The sequence below is a fragment of the Plodia interpunctella genome, chromosome 6 (assembly GCF_027563975.2).
Source record: "Plodia interpunctella isolate USDA-ARS_2022_Savannah chromosome 6, ilPloInte3.2, whole genome shotgun sequence".
NCBI lineage: Eukaryota > Metazoa > Arthropoda > Insecta > Lepidoptera > Pyralidae > Plodia > Plodia interpunctella.
This window is the reverse complement of record NC_071299.1, coordinates 3,144,967-3,170,167: the sequence shown is the minus strand read 5'-3', so window position 1 is coordinate 3,170,167 and position 25,201 is coordinate 3,144,967. Positions and strand designations below refer to the sequence as shown.

At 34.8% G+C, this 25,201-nt stretch overlaps 1 protein-coding gene across 2 annotated transcripts; it reads right to left on the bottom strand.

Moving 5' to 3' along the window:
• Nucleotides 1-1,579: 1,579 nt before the first annotated feature.
• Nucleotides 1,580-25,180, bottom strand: LOC128671013 (uncharacterized protein). 2 transcript variants are annotated; one of them, XM_053747082.1, is made up of 13 exons: nt 25,042-25,180; nt 23,341-23,527; nt 19,269-19,381; nt 18,726-18,904; nt 17,597-17,710; nt 17,067-17,215; nt 14,244-14,359; nt 13,867-14,007; nt 12,836-12,985; nt 8,647-10,106; nt 8,053-8,179; nt 6,752-6,890; nt 1,580-5,014 (listed from the first exon to the last, which is right to left on the bottom strand). In XM_053747082.1, exons 1-13 carry the CDS (start codon nt 25,116-25,118, stop codon nt 4,808-4,810), a joined length of 3,159 nt encoding a protein of 1,052 aa, XP_053603057.1. In that variant the 5' UTR covers nt 25,119-25,180; the 3' UTR covers nt 1,580-4,807. The 2 variants fall into 2 exon arrangements, with proteins under 2 accessions (XP_053603057.1, XP_053603059.1); XM_053747084.2 differs by lacking the exon at nt 25,042-25,180 and adding an exon at nt 24,566-24,740.
• Between the last annotated feature and the right edge of the window lie 21 nt (nt 25,181-25,201).

The following is a 25,201-nucleotide window of genomic DNA, read 5'->3' as shown; positions in this document are numbered from 1 at the left end:
GTTATAAAATTATAATAATAAGTCACAGCGGCCCGTCAGAGTACACCTAAACCTTCCTCATATATCACACTATCTATTGATTAAAACCGTACGAAAACCCGTTGGATAGTTTTTGAGTTTATCGCGTTCTATATAGAGACAGGCGCGAGAGGGACTTCTTTTTCAAATATGTACCCAAGGATAGTTATATTAGTCATTGATAAGTTTTGCCTGATAATGTCTACCTAAGTAATGTTTTGTCTAATAAATAATTTATATTTAAGTATTCTTTCTTATTTGCTTACATCATATATTCTTATCTTACATTACATTATAACAATTTTGAAACTGGCTTACTTTGTCATTTTTTTTGTGAATGTCTTTGTGCAAAATAAAATCTCACACCATCGTGTAACAAATATCTGAATTTATGTACATTTTAATAAAAGCTTACAAACTTTTTATTTAGTATTACCTGTCCTGATGTTCGTTAATTTGTTACACACGTTAGTTTTCACCTAGGTAGGTACAGAGTTGAAATTTTCCGCTTCGCGAGTTTCTTCATTATTAGAGTCGCTTCATTATTGTTTTAAGCTGACTTGAATTTTTTTGTCAACAAGATTTATCTGGCGACAACAAAAGCCTGTGACAAAATGACATGCAATTACTTACATGTTTATAAGTAGGGACTTACACAAATACTTACCAGAGTAATATAGACTTTAATAGCCCTCTAATAGGACCTTTAAAAGGTGTGATTATGTACACACGAAAAGAAAACATTTGCCAAATACCCTAGTAAGTATAACTTTGTGTAAGTCCCTAATTAGAAACATTTAATTGCATATGTCATTTAAATGTTTCTTTTCTCGGATAAACAATCACACCTTGTTAAGGTCCTATTAAAGACTAAGTTTGAAATACCTTGCGTACAACACATCAACTTGGTCGGTTACATACCAAACATTCAAACTTTGAACTCACTTCGCGATTTAATTACCTTCATGTTGGGAAGTTCGTTCTTCGTTAATTATGACAAAAACTTCTGTGCAAAAGTTCATATTGTGTGTATGAAACTTGAACTCAAGTAATTATACGCAAATCATTTTACATTCTGTTAATAAGTTACTACCTAAGTATATGTTAATCCTTCAAAGCATGGTTTTTCATTTAACTTTGAAAAATAATATTTTGGTAGGATTACGAAATTCAACTTCTTGATTTATAACAAATCTCTCATATATTTATTGTACTTATAATTCAAAAAATGAACAAGGTTGAAAGACAACTCAATTGGACTATCGTCGGACCGTCCATCCCACTACATCCATTTTACCTAGGTACCTACATTGTTTTTCGTTCTTCGTATATATATAATATAATATAATGAGGTACCTAGTAACATTCGCAAACAAGTAAAGAATTTGAATTTCTTTTTCTAGCTTAAGTCCCACGGCTGGGCAAAAAAACCTACCCTAACTTTCTCCACGGATTTCTATTATTATATCTTTTGACGTCATCCGACCATCTCGAAGGAAGGCCTTGGCCTTCCTCTTTTCTTTTAATTTTTAAAATTAACTAACAAAAAAAAACACAAGAGTAAGTATCAATAGAAAAATAATTTATTGTATTGATTAAGGTAAAAAAAATTTGAAAATTACAACTTATAAAACTACACATCTCTCATTTTAGTTAAAGTGATACATACTTGACTTGGGTGAATATATTACTAATAAAAATTGTGAGGCTAAATTGAGGATATGTATGAAAAATTATTCTAATTTTATTCATCAAAAAGTTTAATCGTCGATATATTTGACTATCACATTATTATTAGGCATTTGAACATTATTATATGTATTACCTTTTACATATTATATAGAAATGACACTGAAATGAACTACTAACATCACACGATCAGTCACTCAATTCAATACACATTTTACTAAATAAATAATCACAGATCCCCTCTCCCCTTGTGTACTTTTCACATTTGTTTACGTACAAATTATTTGGCAGGATTTAATTATTCTACATTTTACCTTCAAACACAAGTCGCATTTGACTTTTTTTTCGAAAATGAGTCGAGTCCGTAACACCAAAGCAGACCCGTGGCGATATATGGGACTATCAATAAGCTATACAGCACGTTGTTATTGAAAAAGACTGTGGCGACGCGTTTAGGTACCGGTTTCATGATTTCGTGGCGCGGTACTCTAGTACACATTATTTTAAAAAAATACGATTCCGATTACGTACCTATATATAAATTAGGACGCGTTTTTGATCGTATGACACAGCAGAGTAACAAAAGTAGTAACCACACTTGGTTTGTCTATTCCGCGACCATAACAGGGTCTCGAGGTTATTTACAATTTATTTTTGATTGGTAACCATGTATACAGGGATTTGGGTAAACTGCGAATGTTATATACTGATAAAAATTAACATTTAATTACCCAGTTTTGATGAAGTTTCGTCAAGGATAGCGATGCTTACCCTAATACCTGTCTATAGTTGTAAAATGATTACTAAAAATTATAATTAGGAGTGCTTATTGACATTTATTTTTTCAAATACAGCGAACAGAATAAGAATTAATTAATTTAATGATATACTTTTAATAAATTAGCCATTTTATTATTAATCATACTTAAGAAACGGTATCATAGTAAATCTTGCGTCATTCAATACATAATGGTCACTACCTAAGAATACGACTAGGAAGAAGGTAAATAATAAAGATAGGAGGTACAAAAATAAATATTAAACTAGATAATATATGACCAGTTAAAATCCTATCCCAATAACTGGCATCTTTGCTTTCATGATAACAAAATTATTTTATTTCGCCCCCACACAAATTATCGAATTAAAAAAAATATATTTGTTCGATTACTATCACAATTTTGCTAAATTTAATTAATCCTTTAAAAAATTACCATAATCTTGGAAAATACGTGTAAATATACTATGGCAACATAAGATAAAAAAAAGAAAAGACGGTGTGGTCAGGATTTTTCCCGATTGACTTTGATAACTTATTCACCCAAAGATTACACAGGAATGTAAAACCTGGCACCTTAATTTCACACATTCATTCACCCTCATTCAATATGAACGAAAAACAATATAACAAGGATTTATTAGCAGTTGGATTAGTGCTGATAAAATAAAATTATAAAATATGGTGCGACCACACGCCAGAAGAGAAAATTTAATAAAGGCAAGGTCCCATTTCGTCGACTTCACCCGAACGAGAGCGAACGAAAGCCACGATTACACTAAGGATTTACACAGACATTTGACGCGCAACATCATTCTTTCCTTTTCATTACAATTTACATGAGTGTGCTATTTCACTCTGGATAATGAAAATGAGTGTGAAAAATTCCCTTGTGTATTCGTACCAGCGATTCACTCCTCATATTAACCAAAAAGATCAAGTGCAGTGCTCGCCTAATTTAGTTATCACATCAAAACCGTGCTGTGATATCCATGCTTTGACAAATGCCAATAAATTCTTGTATTATTGCCGTAAATGTGAAACCACATTACAACAATCCTAAGAACAGACAATTGAACAATAATGTTCGAGATCATATCGATTTGCTTATCACATATTGGCTAAATTAGATAGACATAGCCACTACTGACATTTTAATGTTTCCTCCGAAAAACTCTTCATTCATCGTGAAAATTGGTAAAATTTATTTTATACATACGCAATCAGTTCTATCCGAAGCGGAATAAAATTTAATTAAACAATAGTATCAAAAAGTTGATACAAAACAAAATGAGATTTTTGAACACCAGATACAACAGATATCAGCACTTATTACATTGTGTTTTCATTGGTCAATTATTAGTTCAGCATCAAATTCAAATGGACCAAATATAGAGCAACGACACTAGCACAATCTGGTGGGAAAAAATCCAGAAATCCCAGTTGATAAATATTATTTAAGATACTGTTCAATCGTCTGTCAGTATCTATTCCTTTTCTAGTTTCTTCTCGCCTTATACCATATGATAAGTCTAGCATTATATTATACTTAATGTGAAGGTTTATGTGAACTAAGTTTTGGCATGTAGCCCACGCCAGTAAAGAAAACGTAATAAAAATGGCTGTACAATTATATCAGTCTAATAGTCTCTCAAATAAAATTTCACCAACGAAAACCCTTTTCCAGATTAAACAAAATATCAAATTTCATGCCAGCATTTTGTATTCGTTTCTTTATTGGCGTAGTTTATACTATAACAAACTTAAGACCATTTTGACAACGTTTAATAGTGGAATTTTTTCATAGTAAAAACAAAATATATTATTATAAATATACAACCGCGCGGTGGTTGCGGCATTGGTATCGCATGTCGTATATATATATATAATTGTGACGATTAAAACGTGAAATATCTCAGATATGACCACAGGTAATGAAACAGTTGTCAAAATCGTCATAAACAAAGTCAGAACTAACTAAAGATTAAGAAAACTACAGACAACGACGTAGCCAAATGAGATAGAAGTGTCCATACATCTCTCTGGCCCACCCTATACAAAGCGGTAAGGAAGGCGTTGTAAAACCGGACACACAATGAGGGAGAAAAGATGTTAGCTCTTTCCCGTTTCTTCTAGTGTATTAAATACGCTTTTCTCTTTCTTGTATGCACGAAACGACATATCTTGAAATTGTCTTGAATGGTTTATATTTAACGCTGGCCCCAAGCTTCGCGGTGTCACAACAACGGGAACACGTGAAAATGAGATAGAAAGAGAGAGTATATGAAGGAAACGAAAGTCTAGTCTTCTCTGCGTACGGTACTATCTATAACTGATGCCGTATCTGGCTGCGACTTGCGGTGTGTGCGTGGTGGCCACGGCGAGGAGCAGGGGGACGTCATTGACGTCGATGTTGAGCGACCGCGTCAGGGTACCGATGTCGCAGAAATCGCGGCAGAGAAGCATATCTGCCAACGATTTGGATAAGACGCAAAACTCACGCAATTTGCCCTCTAGGAAGGTTAGGCACTGGAATAGAAGAGATTAATTGTGTAAATCGAGTTTAAATCATTACAGTCTGTCTATAAAGAGTAAAAAAGGAGGACGATGTGCCCTCTTGGCTGGCAACATTGGGTGTTCATCAGCGATCTTGATTTGTTATTGCAATGGTAATAATATGTTAACTCTTTATAGACGGATTTGAATATTAGGTCTGTATACAAAATAACTATGAAACAAAGGAAAATAAATCTAATCGAAAAGGGATTCAACAGAGCAGATTTACTATGGAATATTATTTTCTTGTAGCAACGTCCAACCAAATCGTACATACGAGTATAGGCAAATGGTACATGAATAAATGCGGGAGTTAGATTTAAAGTTTGTTTGAGCGATAAAAGTTAGCCTAAGAATTTAAGGAAAGATAGAAGAAATTTAGTGGAGTACCAAACTATATCAGAAACGGCCAACCAATTTTTGAGTTTAATGCTAACATAAACTATAAATATTTCCTTTTTATAATATGTATTAGTAAATGTGAGTTTTAAAATCGACATGACTTAAATGGTTAACCGTACCTGCGTTATTTAGGTCTTACAATTAGCTATACGTAATTACTAATGTGGAATGTATCAAGTGTTGACTTTAATCTGATAACACATCTATTATTTTGCGTCAGACATACCGACCAATGACGTTTAAGTTACGTCAAAAAAGGGAATGTTTGCTCCCAATAGAGGAATGCTTTCGTTTAAGCGTTGCCAAAATCGTGGGAAGCGAAAGTACATATGAATGGGTGTAAAGTTCGCGTAGGTGTAGACTAAATTTATGCTTCTTAATGACGTTTGTTTTTAAAGTATTTATTCATTCTTGAAATTGCTTTCGTTCAACGTTTCATATTTGCAACGATTTGTAATAATAGTCATGACGTTGTCTCACGAACGCATGAATGGGTGATGGCTGTTAAAATTAGCTAAATTTCACTGCTATAAAAATATTTGAATAGTTAATTGTCTATATATTCTCTAATTGGTATTCTTTGTCCTCTAATCCGTGCTAATCAGAGAATTTGTTTAACACGTAAATTACAGCATTTTTAATTTACCAAATCTCGATAATCGATCAAAATTATAACGTAGATATCATACTAGACCACTGCGTAGATGTCATTCATATCATACGTCGAGTCAGCAAAAGATACAGGTAACAGTTACAAACAAAATAACCAATAACTGATCAAGAGTTCTGCCCTAAAATTAAGATGATGCGCCCTAAAAATAGGGTATCCCACATATAAAAATCGCATATCATTTATTTAATAGTATTTTGTTTGAGTGATTTTAGGGTAGTGGTTGACTGTTAGAAAATGACTTAAGGCGTTAAGTCCACCATTTGTACATTTTTTTGTAATTTTGAGTAGATGTGTGTGCATCCGAATGTAAGACTTCAGCGTCACCTAATCCTCGCGCTCTTACAGCTTAATTGACCGAGCGAGGTCTACGATTCTACTTGGGGGAAAAAAATAAATTGTATGTATGTTTGTAACGCGACTTTCGAACTTTCGAACCTTTGGTGTGATTTTGATGAAATTTAAAAGATATGTAGGATTAATCAATATAATTTTTAAATTCAGTAAGGGGCATTAAAAACGTTCAAGCAAATCGTTTTTGAAATATTCACAATTTTGTGAAAACACGTCAAAAATGTATCGTGTACGCGAGGTCAAGTTCGTGGCGAACAACTAGTTAGGCTAAAGTGAATCAGTACCTGCAGCGCGGGCACGCGCGCGCGACGCATGGCGGGCAGCGCGTCCAGCGCCGCGCCCACCAGCGGCGACAGCCCGCCCCCGCCCCCGCCCCCGACCCCGCCCCCGCACACACCACCGCCACCCGACACTCGCACCTCCCTGCTCACGGACATACTATTCTAATTCTAAATTCTTTATTAAATTTAGGATGATATACGTCACTTATCGACGTCGAAAAAAATTACTTAAACTAAGTCTACTGCCGACTTTCAAAGCGCAGGTGAAGAAGAAGCGGCGCAACAAACTTCACCGCGGCCTTTTCTCCAAGAACATCAATTAACAAATGTAGATCTTATACATATGATAAAAATTTAAAAAATGACAAAATTTAAGCGAATAAAATAAAAGTTATATTTCCAATAATATTATTAAAAGTTGTCACACAAAACAACTATATTCGTACATTGATATATACATTGATATTGACGATCTTGGATGTTTATCAATATATGTATATGTTACTATGGCCGGCCCTGCTTAGCTCGGGGATAAACTTGATAAAAAAGTAGCCATGTCCCTCCGGAATTTTTCGTCTATCTCTGTGCCAATTTCGTCCAAATCGGCCCAATAGTTTTTCAGCTTATTCATTATTCAAACAAAAATACAAATCTTTTCTCTTTATAATATTAATATGGATAAAATATAGTATCGTTGAGTTAGCCAATAACACAATTTGGGGCCAATTCAATCTGTGTGATTCCATATATATTTATTTATTTACATTGCATTTCTAATAATCCCACTATTATTGTATTCGCTTTTACAATAATAGTGGGATTAGGATAATATATTGTTGTAGTTTGTATGTTTATAAAAATTTACCCAGCCGTTTGAGCACGAAGATGCTCAAAAGGATGGATCAATTATTATGAAACATGGTAATGAGATAGATCATACCTTGGATTAACACATAGGGCACTTTTTATCCCGAAAGCTTCGGTTTCCCGCATGCGATTCCCGCATGATTCGGTCAAAAACTCTGATAATGAATGGCGTTTTATAAAGTAAATGGGGCTATTGTTCATAAAAACGTAAGTTTTTTTTTTAATAACACGGGTAACACCACAGCTTGCAGCTAGTGTTATAAATACGAAAATAAATTAATTTGTGTAAAGATGCTCAATAAATTCTGAAATTTCGCATGTTTATAGTTTAAAGTATGGTTAATGATATAATGTAACTTTTATGCATATGCTTATATCAATGTTTTATATTGGTATATGCAATACGCATGTCACAAATGTTTTTAGTAACAATTTACCATGTAGAAGTATTTCCTATGATGGCTATAGACTGCAAAGGCGTCTCATGGATCTTGTTCAGGTACGAAGTTAGCTCCAAGTCGCGACGCAACTCCGACTCCCACGCGTTTGACTTTGTTATTGTTCCTAAACATCACAGTTATAATGTTTAGACATACTTACAATTTAAATAAAAAATATAGATCATAAGGAGTATCAAATATGAACATTGTGAGTGAAATAAATATATCGTTTTAATGTTGTATTAGTTTATGTATTGATACTTTACCATATGATGATGTACTTCATTTTATTTGTAACGAAATCGGGTGTTTCAACTAAAATTGCCATTAGTGTCAAGTACCTTTTACTTTACCAAAGCCATGCCTTTTAGTATATACTAGCTGCCCTCGGGGCTTTACTCCAGTGGGAATTTCTGAATGAAAAGGAATGTGAAAGAGTAACTAACATTACATTCTTCAAAATCTTTCGCATTTATTCTATTAGTAGGATTGTGTTATATATTATATGTGTTGTGTTAACCTTTGTATGTGGTTTACATTACATTTGTTAAATATGAGACATTACATATTGTTTAATGAAATCTAACTCACCTTGTAAAACTAAATCAGGTACATAATGGTCAGTAACTCCTCCCAACATCGACCCGCAGAATCCCGCGCTCGTCTTTTCCGGTTTTTTCAGGGGACACATCTCCGGCATTGGAAACTCGATTACTCGATTAACTTTGAACTCTCTATTCTTCTTCTCTTGAATCATTGTCCTCCTCATTTCCCTGCTAACCGCTACACTAACACTACAACTTTTACTAGGGTTGATAACTACAGTATTTTCTTGCCGTTTCCGAACAAAATTCTTCGGCGACACCTCTCCATGTGACTCTTCCTTCACAACTGATTGCTTAGCATACTGTGGCTCTGACGGCCGTGGAATGTCATTCATATATTCCATTTCAGAAGCATTCGTTGGAGTTTGGAGAGTGGATTCTATCAACTGACATTTATAACAAGTCTCGCACCTCTCCTCTTGGAAACTATTCAGGTCTGGCACTATAGTCGGGTCAAACTGGAAATTGTCCATCTTCAAATTCCCCGGTTTCCCTATGTAATGTCTATCTAGTATTTCTAAGTTTTTGCTCTTCATATAATTAGTGACTATCTGAGGGTACTTATCGAACTCGAACTTAAAACCGGAATGTTTGATAGGTTTGGAATGTTGAAGTATCTGAGAGCAACACTTGGACGGGCTGACGGAGTTTCTCTCGTGTTTTTCTTTGGTACTGACTTCCTCCTTCGGTTCGTCTAATTTGATAGGCTCTATGTGGACTTTTGAGGACTTTTTGACGCTCTTCCCGTCGTTGGACTTTTTGTTTTTGAGCCCGACTAATTTCTCATTTTCTCCCAAGACGAACAATACGCTTTTTTCTTCTACGACTTCTTCTGGACCGGATGAACTTAAGCTGGTATCTGAAGAAGCTCTTAACGGCATTATCGTCGTGGGATTCCTCCTGAGCGCTAGTCCGGAAGGTTTCGTGCTGGTGCAGCCATTTTCTGTTACATCGGAACTACTAGAGAGCTGCTGACTAATGTTAGCGAGCGTTGTGCTTCGCTTGAAGTCTTCGCTCGTTACCACCGTACATACACTACTATTGCTACTTTGAGTATTCACTGTCGGCACATTCAAGCTATTTTTTGAAGCATTTTCACTGACTTCTTGCACGTTAACCACTTTGGTCTCCTTTGGCACTCGATCTTGGAATTCGAAGTCAGTTCGGGCGACGTCACCGCATCTTAAGAAGTAAGTCAATACGACCAGAAGTCTTTGAATGAAGTCTGGATTAGTTGTTCCACTGATGATGGTTCTTGCGGCTCTTGGAGGGCAGCCGATGCTGCCACAAAGATCGCTGAGTTGCGCCCACAGAGCGTTGTATGGTTTCTGTCTGTTTGTGCTTTCTGATGGCAGTTTCTGGCTGTCGACTGTGTCATAGGGACTGACTGTTGGAACCCATCCGAGGTGGTATGTCAGAACGTGCGTTAGAAGAGTGCTGATGAAACTGAAACAATACAAGATGAATATTAGTTAAATATTTTTAAGGGCTTATATTGTATACTATTTCATAATTACCCTATTTATAAAAAGTAAATTGAATATATTTATCATTAAAAATATTATTATCTAATCGAAAGACATTACTTAATGTCTCAACGTATAAAACCAAACATAATAAAAAAGAACAATGCATTTCGGTCTGGAGATTCGTTAACCATATACAAATTCAGCGTCAATAAAATCAATGATACCTACTTAGTATCATTGTGCTGAGATCAATGATGATGGTCGAAACCCAACTGCGCGTAGAGAAAAATGTTATAGAACGGAATCAACCGCCTCAATGCCAGCATTATTTCCAATACCTATATTGGTCTCGTTTAGTGCCAAAATGTCTGGACATTTTGGCACTAAACGAGCCAATATAGGTATTGGAAATAATATATGTATAAATAGATGCAGTTTACTATTTAGAAGAACAAGAATGCAATTATTTATAATACATTCATCACAGTTTATTAATAAACTTTTAGTAAGGCATGCGAATCAATTTATAAACGCCGTGTTTTCAGCAGTTCATATACAAATGTTATTCTATTTAAACAAACCACCCACAACGATTGCACAACCATTCTGACTGATTCGTTAAAATGAAGACAGAACCCATTGAAAAATATCGGATCACGTGAAAACTTACAAAAATAAAAAATAAAAGTTACAAATAACTTCCGAAAAATTTCCGCATTTACGCAAACGACCACGTGCGCTGGGGAAAGAGAGAGACGTGTGTGAAAGAACTCCGCTGTCATTTATGTGACTAATGAATGTCACTAAAGAAATCATTTGTTTGTGTCATGAAATCTATTTAAGCCGCTGAATTCTTTTCTATACATAATGAAGAATATTTACTACATGTTTTGGAATAATGTCTTAAAGATAAATTTATTGTAACATATGTATATTTACTTAATTTTTTGTTTACAATTTTCTTAACCACATTAATCTTGTAATCGAAAATAAATATTTTATTAGATAAATACGAAAATAGCACTTCAATTTTAAAGATTAGTAAGTAAGTACCCAATTACAATAAACACCTGTAAAAGATGAGGGTGAAAAAATCCTTCCCAACTTTACCCTTTCTGTTTTACTAAGAAAATCGATAATAAATGGTTACTTTGAAATTGAAATGTTACATTCTGACTGAAGTATATCACACACATTACAGATTATGTCAGCTGCTAAACAGCACTTTTCGTAATTGACATTTACGTGTCCAGTGTCTAAGATTATACCTATTTGTTATCCAACTATCTCAACTAATTTTAGAAATGCAAAAATGAGTTTATTATTTGTAACCTTTTCACACTTTGTCTATTTAATCTTCTTGAAATTTCGCAAGAATAATGTCAGGGGTACGGAGGAGGTACTTTTCATACTTGTACTACCCTTCATTTACCTACACTTACGAAAAAGCACTGTAGCCGTTAAAAATTCACGCGAGCAAAGCCGCGAACAATACCTATTTCATAGTAAATCCTTTTTAAATAATTCTTCTTGTCCCTTACCAAATTAAAAATCCTTCGAGAACATTTTAAATAATAATGAGTTTACATTTTCACGTTTCGTCATTGCCGGACATGGGGCCAGCCAAAAACATATAAGACTTGTTTGTTATCTGCTAAGTCATTAATCGCATTGGATTAGGTCCAGCAAAATGAATTTTCAGTGTAAGTATTGTGTTTTTGCGTCTAGGTTAATTATCACGAGGTTTTTAAGAGGAAGACTACGCTTGCATAAGCGAGAAAACAACAAAGAGATAATATTCTTGTCTATAAGATAATTAATTTACGGTGTATACGCCATCTTTAAATTTGAAAATCATTCACTTGAAGTTAATTAATTCAATTTGCGTAAAAAAGAATATATTTTTATATAAAACCAACGAGTTACTTCCAGGAATCTACACATTAATTTTTGGCGATACATTCGTAGTATAGATAGTATACGCTTTGGAAAATACCTATGGATGAAAATGCAATATTGTGAAATTGACAAAACTATTAATCTCTCATCTGAATGTTCCGGTTCGTTCCATAGAGCATCGGAGCCCAGGATAATTGCCAAAACTGTAAAATCAACATGTGAAGACACATTTTAATTTTAGATCAGTGTTCAGCAGAACGGCATTACCCTTAAATTCACGTGATTGAATATCAGTTATCTAACAAGTAATAAAATCCGTCACAGTACACTATGATACGATGCACAGCTGTTTACATGTATATTTTTATCAACCAGTCATAGTGGCACTGCGAAGCGGTCGTAGTCCAGCGGTCCTGTGAACCGAAAATTCCAGTGCCACATGATTTTTTATAACAATCTGACTCATCGGAAGGAAGTGATAGTGGTCAAGACCACCACTTGCTTACGATAAAAGAAAGCATAGTAAGGAAACAGGCACATCATTTGACTATTTAATTTAGTGTGTATACGACTATTTATCACTAGATGACGATAGGTAGTCGTAAAAGTCATGTCAGATGTCTTAACAAAAATAACACACTCGATAAAAAAGTAAGTGGCATTGATACGATTCTATTCTAAACTTTAAACATTCGCGACATAATTTTCATACTATACGTCTGGCATTGATACGATTCTATTCTAAACTTTAAACATTCACGACATAATTTGCATACTATATGTCCCGTTTGAAAGAAATATACTTACAAGTTAGTGTCTTTGGTGTCTCCGACGGCCAGAACGGAGCAGAGATCAGATAGAAGATTCTCCGCCATGTTGTTTCTGATTTGAGCATCTCTGGAGACTAGAGTCAACCACATCGGTTGCAGACGAGGCCCGTACATCAGGTCCGACAACCTGGAAGTTTTATAATTAAGTTATCCTTACATATTACAAAAAGCTGTCTGTTTGTATGAACGCGATAAACACCAAAACTAAGGACGGATTTTTGTTCTGTTTTCATCAATCGATAGTATGATTTCTGAGGAAGATCTGGTATGGTTAGTTACTAAATAAATAAACACTACCATCAACATATAATACTAACTCACGGGTAATACCACAATCAATGCAAGTGTACCACACATTGAACTGTTACATACATACCACAATATTGAATTATTTTATTTTCAATCACCGATGAATATATGTCATTCATCCATTATATGCCTGTTTTAAGCGGCATAGTATACATACATATTGTGTCACTCGCGATAATAGCCATAATTGATCTAATATCTAGAATCAGTTCAAATTCAAAGCGATCGATTGTCACGTGTATGCTAACTTCTTAAGTGTACAAATTGTGTATGAGAGTTACAATACCTATAAGGAAGATTTATATTTTTAGTGAAATTCTATGAAATTGTTAGCAGATAATAGATGCTAAATGGTATGTGTATAAGAATAACTGTGTGAATTGAATTGTTTTGCTAACTTTATTTGGGCAATTCTCAATATGTGATTCTATTTACAGATCATAGCAGTCAGCGACCGTCGGATGCAATAATATAAAAAAAATAGTGTATTATTTTGTGTATTAATTTTTATTTTTCTGAACACCAAATCAAGTCAAGTTTTTAACGAAAGGTGATTTTGTGGCTATGTTGGAAATTAAGAAGAAAATGCAAAATCGCACGCTACAATTCGGTGCAACACACCTGGCACGTTTTCCAGCAACTAATCTTAAAATATGCTAGGCGAGTTTTATCGAAGAGGGCGAATAAAAATCAACTTACCATTTGCCAGCATCGCAAGCCGCACGGTGTAACGTGGAAATGAACCCAGAACCCGCGCCTGCCGCTAGAGTGGCTAACCGCACTCTACCCACGAGGGCTTGAAGCTGAGGCGAATTCTCGACACATCTTCGGACCAGGTCTCTGTAGGAAATTATCTATTGTAATTTCGAGTAATGGAGTCCACTATGACCTACCTCAACAATTCCACTACCCATTAATGAAATGCAAAATAAGGTATAATTATCGATACGCATCTGCTACTTTTTGTAACTAAATAGCAGACTCTGGTAATACTTATATATAACAAATATGGTTATATATACATAAGTTAAATTTAGCCAAATAAAAGTGCAGCAATATAAGTTAAGCACACTTACATATCAGCGCCATTGGTGACGGTAAACAGAAGGGCCAGACCTAGTTTGCTCCTTCTCTGTGTCATCGACGATCCAGTACTTGTTAAGCTGTCACTGGTCGAACTATTGCTATACACCTGTGGGAAAATATACGATAAACTAGGCGATATTTGTATCACTATGATACAATTTGTTCTTCTTTGCTGCTTTTCTATTTTTCCTTATGTCTTTTATTTTTTGCATTGTATTATTATTATTTATGTGTATTTTGTAATATGAATAAATCTTGTTATCTATCTATCTAAGTTTTATAATGGCAGTGATTGAGTGGTCATAATATGTGATTGAAAGGTTCATTAGAAACAACGTTTGTAGATCAAACTGAGTTATGCTTGGTGAAGGAAAACATTGTGTGAAAATCTCTGTTGATATTCAACTACAGCGTGAAATAGTTGAATCTAGGTTGGTTTAAAGGTCTGAGAAATGAAATTGAAGTAATTTTAATTTAATCGATGTGAAAATGCGAACAAGGTACGCTACAGACATATCCAAACATCTGACATTTCCACACAGTTGATTTTCTGTATTCCTAGTCTTCTACCATTTTGTAGGGCCGCGGCTACTTGATGTGTAGTTGACTGTATGAATGTAACGGAAAACTAGTCGAAGCAAAAGATGATTGTCCAAGAATTACTATTGAGAACGTGATCAGAAGTATACATTATCTTGCATGTAACACGGCTTGACAATAGAAAAACATACATAATTATCTAGCGCGCAATAATGACTAAATTACACATAATTCGATTAGATATTACAATAATTAATATTCTACGTTTAATGCTTAATTAGAAGTTTCTAGAAGAAATTTATATCTGCGCAATATAGTTTTTATCAGCATAACAAATAAAGAACCTGTCCTGTTTTTGTCAAAGAGACCAAAACATGTGTATCGTAGTGTAATATATAGTGCAGTCACCTTTGCTATTTGTTTTGATTAAAAAAAAATAACCCAATAACCTCGAGAAGTATTTTAAATACGCTTCAATCTTGTTGAATTGAAATCCTATTATGTGCATAAACGCACGATTGTGGAATTTTAAAAAGTATTTATAAATCTTTCTACTCTATTCATCATTTGTCCACTTTTTACGTGGTTTATTATTAGTAGTAATGTTTCTTAGTCCCCTACCAATTTACAACCTGGTGTGACCACGAGTAGACAGGGAATATTCCGCTGTATCGCTTGCCTTTTCAACCATCACTGCATTCCTACTAATGTTATCTTTGACACAGTCCATCTTTTTAGCTATCGTATGATGTTTAAAAACAAATATGTATTGTCTCAACTATTTTTTTCAAATGCCTTATTTTTCATCAATTCAATTTATATTTCGCATAATACAACCTTATCTTAAACCAATAGAACGTTATAAAGTGTTAAACACATGTAAATTTAACGAGACCTGTGTCAATAGATTTTATATATTGTGTGCAGTAGCAATAAACCTTCGTAAACACACATAGTTGTAACAATCCGATAAGTAATTGCCCGATAAATTTCACATGACTAACCGATAAACGATTGGTCACTCATGTGACGGCGTCACGCGGTCGCGTTTCATATACGAGGAACAAAAACACACAGTGCTTCTAAGCTAAGCCTTTGAGTTCGGACGGAATACTGAGGCTATAGAAATGAGGCTACATAGGTATACTTACAATCTATTAATAATCCTTACATATTATAAAAAGAAGTTCCGCTGTCGCGGCTATCTTTATGAAAGCAATAAACTCAAAAACTAACGCACGGATTTTTATACGGCTTTCACCAGTAGATGTGATTCGTGAGGAAGGTATATAATTTGCTGTTCTTACGTGAGCGAAGCCAGGACGGGCCTTTATATTTTACATGTGTATTGTGATTTATAATTAATCAAAATGAGACGTGTGAATGATTGACCGAAAACATACAAACTTGGTGATAATAGAACGACGGGCCGTGGACGCCCATGTAATAAATAATTTGGCTTATATTTTGCAATCGTTATATTAAGTCAACATTTATGTATTTTGAGTTTTAAATTTTAAAAAGCTTTATCTCTGTATTAACATTCCTCCATAATGCTTGGCACTGCGAAGCGCTTCCTACGACAAGATAAACTGTAGACGTAAAATTGAAATTGCATCATTTCTTATTTAAGGAGCTCAGACAATAGTGTCATTAGAGTCAGTTACTGCTTTTAAAATAAATCTCAGTAGGAAAAAATATATTACAAAGTGGTAACAGAGGACTTTTTATATAAATTAAATTTAATGGTACTATTTATGATGACACTAAATTAACGACTACATCGTTGGAACTAATATTTACGCGACCCATATTCGTGCGTGATTTACACTCATAGTTAGGTGAATCACCGTGAAAAGTGATTTATCAAATAGGTAGATAAATAATCTGTCAAGGCAGTTTATGTTGCCATAGGACAGTAAATGTCACGTGAGATGTTTTTCGCCCTGGGAAAATAACTAAACTTGTGGGATTAGTGTTTTGGACGTCATATTGTTGATATTAGATTTGTTTATTTCTGATTAAGTGTTTCCATAAATTATGTCAAATTGAATTCGACAAATAAAATCTGACACATAGTGTTATGCAATAAGTATTTTCTATTCGATTATGTGTGACAAACTCAGTATCGAATAGAGACTTGAAGAGATTCTTGTATTATGTAAGCTACGATATGAAATGATGAATGAGTATAACAGGAAATATAAGTTTGTGAATAGGGACCCCTGATAATGGGATAAGATAAGGGAAATGATGACTAAATAGTTACTAACCTGTGAATCAGTGCTCGTGACGTTGCTGGTGGTTTGCGGCAGATTGAGAAGGTGGTTGTTCCCGAGATCAAACCTGGTGGCCAGATTCTGAAACGTCCGACGCTGCCAACTTCCATTGCTTGACGTGCTTAGCTTGCGACCCGATGGTGCTAAATGAAAATGAACTTTAATATTAACTGCTAAGACAAGCAAGACAAAGATATCTAATATTTCAGGATCAAACCAATTTATTTATTAGTTGCAACAATCGCTCGAATTACTAAAACTATTTTTTGTATCTTCCTCTTTCACGCTGTCTCTGTGTATAGTGAAATGTGATAGTACGATCCTTAAACATACCCATATACATGTATTAGGGAAGCGAAGAAAATTAATTTCTCAGTCACGACAAGGTGAAAGTGTACTCACTTTCTCGAGTGTAAATAAACGAAGGGTTATCACAGTGACCAGAGCGGAATGTGACAATGACAGGAAAAAATGTCTTGTTTCATTATGGTAAAAAATCAACTTTTATTGCAGAAAGTACTTACATTTGAAGGTGTATAAGTCTTCTTGAGTATTACTGCCGTCCCAGACATCAAACTTGGATACATAGTCATAAGTTGATCCGACACTGCTGTATGGTGAATGCTCTCCGTAGAAACCTAGGGAATATATCAATTCATGATAAAAAATTATAATAACATTTAAAGAATTAACTCTAAAACCTGGTTACGTTTGTTCTATAAATGTAATTAGGAATTCTGCATTATTAAATATTAAATAGTAAAGTTCTTGCCACTGAACCGAGAGGTCCCGGGTTCGATCCCCGGTCGGGTCATGATAGAAAACAATCTTTTTATGATTGGCCCGGGTCTTGGATGTTTATCTATATATCTATTTGTTATAGAATATATTAACGTTGAGTTAGTATCCCATAACACAAGTCTCGAACTTACTTTGGGGCTAGCTCAATATGTGTGGTTTGTCCTCATTTAAAAAAAAAAAAAAATTATTTATCTAGATATTCACACATATTTTAAACCTTTTGTTTTCTAGAAGATTACATAATCCAACGGAGGGATTGCCTTGTAGAATAAGGATTTTGTATTGCATTTCAAGAAACTCTGAAGAAAGAAATAATGACGAATGTTAGTATTACTTTACATAATATATGTTACTATAATCAAACCTACAGCAAATTTATTAAATCCATAATTGATATCAAATAACTGAACTACACAGTACAGTGACAATTAAACCAAGCACAATCTTCTTTACATGACCTTAAGTGCTAAAGTTGCATATTTGTTTTTATAAGCTTCTGTTTAATGTCATTCAAGATTGTCTCTGCGTTCGATATGACATTTCAAAGACTTGAGTCACACTTCCCGATGTTTATATGAACTAAGTATAGAAAATGGTAATAAAATAGTCAATAGCACTAGACTTTCCAGCCCGCTCAAAAATAGGACCACTCTATAATCGCCCTTCACGGGCGATGATGAACGAGGCGACTAAGAGGTAAAAAGCCTTGGCAACTAATGGGCAATAACAACATTCCCAAAGAGAGTTAACTTCATGCAGGCGGCCAGTCATAAAATCATAGCCGAACCTTAAAAATTGTGATATTTATTATAGTAAAAACTAGTAAGTGAATAGTAAACCATGTCCACTCACCAGAATCTCCCCGTTCTATGGAGAAACTCATGGACACGCCTTCCTCGGTCACCAGAGGTACATTGAGGGATTTCGAACCACTGCAACCGTTCGTCATGCTACTCTTTTCCTCCTGTTTTCTTTCCACGCGGCTCACGCGACGGGCAGTTGGCACACAAAACACTTTCGTGCACATCAGTCTAAAACGTAAAGAAAACATAATAAACCAAAGAGGATTAATACGAACAAAAATCAACATTGTAGGAAAACACTCATGGCGTGTTTTATGGATAGAGTAAAAACTATAAGGCGTGACACATACGGCGTGTTTTCAACAAAATATCTACGAGTACTAATGATTAGCGTGCTGTATATACAGACAGCACGCTGATCACAGAAACTAATGAAAGAATTGAAAATTGTATGATAGTTACACTCATGAAGAAGTCATTTCGAAATTCGCACGGAAACGAGGCTATGCTCCCTATAAAATCAAAATTAACAACATAAATAATTGCTACTTAATACGTGACACAAACTATGTAGACTTGAAAATCTTGTTACCTTCTAGGTTCATCCATGATATGAATTTTCAAAGAAACATTCTTGTAGTTCATAGCCACAGCTCCAAATATCATCTCACCGAGAAGATTCGCGTCCGCTGCCGCCCCCTTGTACTGTAGACAAAACAGAGCGTTAGGATAGTTTAGTAAATTCAACAGGCCTTGACATGATGAGACAACTGCCACTGCCTAGACCGAGACAGCCCTAATCTGTATATGAGCTCCCGAAGTTCCATCTGATTTCAAAATATATTAGTATGGCACGACGGGAATAATCCATCCGCGCCTTAGACAAATATTATTATCACCCATGTCACCCAAATATTGTATTTATGTTAGTCAGTGTTATCTCTACATTCGTTAGATTTTTTTTATTATCTGACAAATTGATAAAGATTATATCAGATTGACTGATTATGCCTAACATTTTATCATTGTTTATATGCTTTTATATAAGTTACAAAAAAACAGCATAGAAACAGCGCAATATAGTGCGATATTTTTAAGATCATTAAAAAAAACTAAACACAATCATGTTATTTAAATTTGTACCCATGAGCATAAAATGGTGGATAACAATAGGTAACGCGAAAGCGTCATTTTTGGCTCCTAATAATATTTAATGGCTAATTACCACCTACAACAGTGGGCTATGAACACAGAACTATTGAAGATTTGTAAACAACGTTTTGTTTGGCATAATGTTTCTCCAATTTTATCGCTGACATAAATAAATAAATACGTTCTAACGTCTTCATTATTGTTAACGTTACAAAATAGACCGATCTTATTATATTTTTACAGATAAGATATTTTATTTTAAAATATCTGCTTCACAGTTACCGTGATGAACCGTGATACCGTGAGAATTATATATTATGTACACACATAAAAACCTGGCTGGCTACACATAAAAACCTTGAACAAGAGACAAGAAAATATCCCATGACGTGAGATCTGAATAACTAACTACTTAAAGATTGAAAAGATAAATCTACTTTTAACCCACTTGGCGTAAATGGTCATTTTCAGATGTTTGTTTTAGAACATGCACCACCAAATTACGAATCAAACAAATTACAAGTCCTTGGAATAAACGATGTGACTTGATCGTTGTTTTCTAGATTATAGGCGACAAACTGTTTCCCGCAGCTACGCCCATGGTAGCCTATGGATGACCTCATGTCATTAAATGTATCTTTCAAATTTCAAAAAAATTAGCTATTTTATATTATTAATCTTAGTTTAACCGTGAAAACTTGACAGACAGAAGTTTGGAAGTCCTAACATGTCTACAAGCCTACAAGCTTCCATCAGAAATAAGTTTAACAAGTCTTCTAATTCTTCTTCTTGTTGTATTTGTGCACCTCGCAGGGTGGCGTATAACTCTATGATACGTAAGTATCATAGAGTTATAAAGCGTTAAAAAAAAGCCTTAGCTTAGGTATTACTGATGTTGAGTACCGTTAGGTCATATGATGATAGGTTCGCGTTTGTCGTGCAAGTTTAGCACCTTAGTGCCATTTTTTGCAGTTTCGCACGACGACATTCAATGCACTTAGCCTTTTCACTTCTAATTGTAATGTTTAGAAATATGTTGGGGTAGGGCTTTTGGTTGAGCGACTACCTAGGGCGCCAGATATATAAGGGCGACCTTCTTCGCAAGCGAAGAAATGCTGAAAAATCACGAGAAACTGATCACAGAATCACGGATGCAAAGGGACGCAGATTGAGGTTATAAATCTACGCCGTCGTTAATTTTAGCTAATGACCTTTTTTTTACATCGCACAATACACGACCACCCTAGAAGTACAGACAAATTGGCACATTGATTATTCATTAAGTTTAGCCAATGACATGCTTTTTTTACTTTATGAAGTACAGGTAGGGGGCGCCGAGGAAATTTCGCCCCAAGCGCTCTAAAAACGGCACTGTGATGTTATTCACATTTCGCGCAGCTGCTTACCTGGCGTACAGGTAGGATGTACCATCAGTCACGTGAGGGATTGGATGGTATGTCACATGCAAATTTATCCATCTAACGTTGGTTTCAGCTACTTTTATTTTTTATCGCATTCCTAATATTACTAGGACTGAATTCATATTTATTTATTTATTGTTGATTTATTACGAATTGTTTATTTATTAGGAAATGTAAAAATATTTAACCTACAAAGTAGGTACTTGTTCCTAAATGCGATTGACTGTTTGTACTGATTTTTTTTTCTACTAGCTTGTTAGTCACGCAAGAACTTACATAGTATGTATACAAATTGTACTAAAGTCATACAAGGTTCATTCATGGCTGTTCCGGCATTTCTCTTAATCACGTGACCATTGTGAACATCTGTTTCGCAAGATCACAGTTGCTTAACATACATAGTATGAACACATCTTGTCCCTACATCCAATCAGTCAAGTACCTTTGAAAGAGCAAACAATGATCCTTAAAATAACAAGCCCGTTGAAGTGAAGGTTGAATGAAGGCCAGCGCCTTCTTTTCAAACAAAACCAATGTTTTGCCATTTGACATTAAATTTATTTATTATAACAATAAATACCATTTATTCTACAAATGGTTTTAATTACATGCTCCTTCTTCTTCTTAGTGTGTCGACTCAGCTAAATTTGTGTGGAGCACTAAGTACGATGCCACTGATACGAACATTATATGCTAAAAAAACGAAAATTTCAACTGATATAACAATACGCACTCCTTATTTTGATTGATTTTGTTTCTGCCGACAACAAAGAAAAAAATTTTAGATTTGATTTTTTTTAAAGACATTTTTTTACATAAATGCTTGGCTATCAACGCACCGGTATGCCTTACTAGGCCGTATCAATTGACAAATACAACATGTGATAGCCATTAATTAAAGGCTAAAATTACAGTCCCACAGTATGGTTCATTAGTCCCACTTTGCGAAGCACAGGATACCATCACAAGTGGGCTATATTTAGAACACGGCAATACAAATAAACGAGTGATAATCATGTGACCGTGGGGCGTGTCGATTGTGGTGTATTTTTAAACTGATGTAATGATAACGAACTCTCACATATGAATGAATGTACGTAGATTGCGCGTCATTAGTGTGCGTGCGTTACGTCATTGTGAAAGTGCAGTCGTATTGTCTTTTTCAACTAGTAGTACTACCGATTTCGCTATTATGTTGGAGGTAATGGAATTTTCTATCCCTATTCCTGATTACTCACTTTCATGGAGTAGTAAATGCGTTCGGCAGGATATGGCTTAGAGAAATGCACTGTTAACATGAGACAAGGAGAAGTGGAGGAGGCTGACATGACTACCAAACCCTCATAAAGTGGGATAAGGGTAGGCGGACGATTATGGACGTCAATAGGCTCATCAATGTCCCTGTTCACGTCATATTCCAGCTCGAAACTACTAGCTACCGAAATTCGGTTAATAGGATATTTATAGGAAATTCGATTGTATCAATAGTTTGGTAAACTACCGATATAGTAAACTCAACTATCAAGACGTAATAGTTACTATGATATTAAATCCAATCGTAAAGATGCATACTATCGAAAGTCTATCAAAGTGGTGCCGTATGCTGATCAAAGTGGTGTACGTACAGCCTATTGATAAAGTTATCTATACGATTCCAAAACATTATTTGGATAGTTACCAATTAAAAAAGTGTCCTGACACGATGGTTTAGAATCTCGTTTCAGTTTGTAAAATAATCACGAACAGGAAGTTATTTTACGTGCAGCCATATCTGCTACGATAAGTTACTGGAGTGGAGTGTAGGTGGTTACAGGAGTGGTCGCTATGTACTGGTAATAGCGGCCAATTTGCGATGATATCCGGTACTTGTACTCACGCAATAACGGAAGGTCAAGTCGACGTGCATACATTTAATGAGTAACCCACAGTAAGTATATGGTACATGTTTGTCTTGTCAAATGTACAGTTAGACTTCTAAAACGCCATAAATAGGGATTGTCATTGGTATTGTTACATAAAATTAGGTCGGAAACTTCGTAGGTTGGTGGACTATAATTTACTACACTAAATAAAAAAATGTGTGTAACTTACAATATAGGAGAATCCCTCTGATACCTCCAGGATACATCTTTCACTTGTCTGTTTGTTACTTGGCTTATCATTTTTGTTGGATGGAACTTTTTCTATTGTAGATGAATCAAACAGAAGTTTTCTCCCTCTTCTATCACACTCCTTAAACAAAAGCAACCTCACTTGCCCAGGGTTTATTTGAGAAGAACTGTGGACAATAACATATTTTTTAATTCTATGTACATTTTTTAAAACTAAGCTAATCATATAATTTATTAACATTGAATATATATCAGAGCAAAATAATCTGAAGATTAATAATGTTGCAAGGGAAAAATGTATTTATCAATTCTGGACTCCATCTTATCCTTTTGTTTGTAGTCTGCTGAAAGTGTAAACCCTATAGAAATTCCCAATATATATATAGTCTTTAGTTTGCGGTAGTGACTAGTGTCGTGAAAGTGTAAAGTATTGTAAAAATAAACAAATGTTAATTACATGTTTTAGTATTTACTAACACAGGAACATAGTTATCTTTATCAAGCAAACCTTTCTCAAAAAATATGCTTTTTTGAAATTTCCAAAAATATTTACACAGTTTTGTTAGTTCAATATTTTAAAACTTTCTGTGTACCTTTCCCATATATTGGTTGAATTATTCTACATTCTTATTATGTGTAGTGTTTATGTATTATTATACAGTAAATATTAGCTACCTCGAATTTGCAGAATACCTAATTTCATTTATTTGTTCTCATCATGATTGCTACTGTTATATGGAAAACTATACTGGTTGTCTTTTTGAGAATATAGAAAATATGTATTTACATATTTTCTAGAAAATATGTATTTACATATATACTGCAAATTCGAGAGTGGTTATTAACAAGCTAGTGCTTATAAGATAAATTAGGGAACTTTAATACATGATTTTCCTTATTTTATAAATGCATATAAAAGTAAAAATATCAACAAAATTATGAAAAATTTATGGCTTATTAAAGTTTACTCTAAAAGCATTATATTATATGCACAACAACCTAACGAATATACCTATTTAAGATTTATTAAAATGAAGTACTTCCTAATTAATGATAATGTGAAATTATCACAGCCCATTGAGCAAACAAGTTAGTGTTACTTCAAACTGCCTTGCACCAAATCACAGTATAACAAAATTTCTAATTAAATTCTAGAAGTAAATAGACCTGCCTACATTCAATCTACACATTGAAAAGGCATTTACCTATTTTTCATCTTATTACATAGTCGCATCAGCTGCTCCCATCTGTTATACAACAAACAGCACAGTTACTGTGTCACTTGCACACAAAACTAATATAATACAATCACAGCTGGTATTCTTTAAATGCACGCGATAGGCGACACAACGACTGTCGTCCGTATTGAGTGGAATGTGCTGGTGTACTAGCTTTGTGAGTGTAAATAATAAGTAAACAGCGTCGCCCCGCTTCGCTTTGAGGTGACGCGATCCGCGATAGCGTGGTCGCCTACGCCCGCAGCCCGCACCCCGCCTAGTCATATGCTTGCCGCCGTCGCACTGCCAGCGGCTCGTGCGTCAACGCTCCCGACACGAAGGTCCACAAACTGCCCTTCGGCACCGGACATCCAGCACGGACGATGTTCCGTGCGTCAACCTCACCTCCGCATACCACCACACAGAAATAGAATTACATGAGTGAAAGGCATTTTATGACGTACCTGTCCCTGTTTTGTGATCCGCGATTTAAGTTGTCGAGTTTTCTCTTTACTGAAAAGTATTTGTCGAACAATGCCATTGTGTCAAATGTAACAACCCACGGAGGCTTCTATGGATTTCCTTCTACCTGGCATTTTAAGTGTCCAGCTGAATATCCTAGAA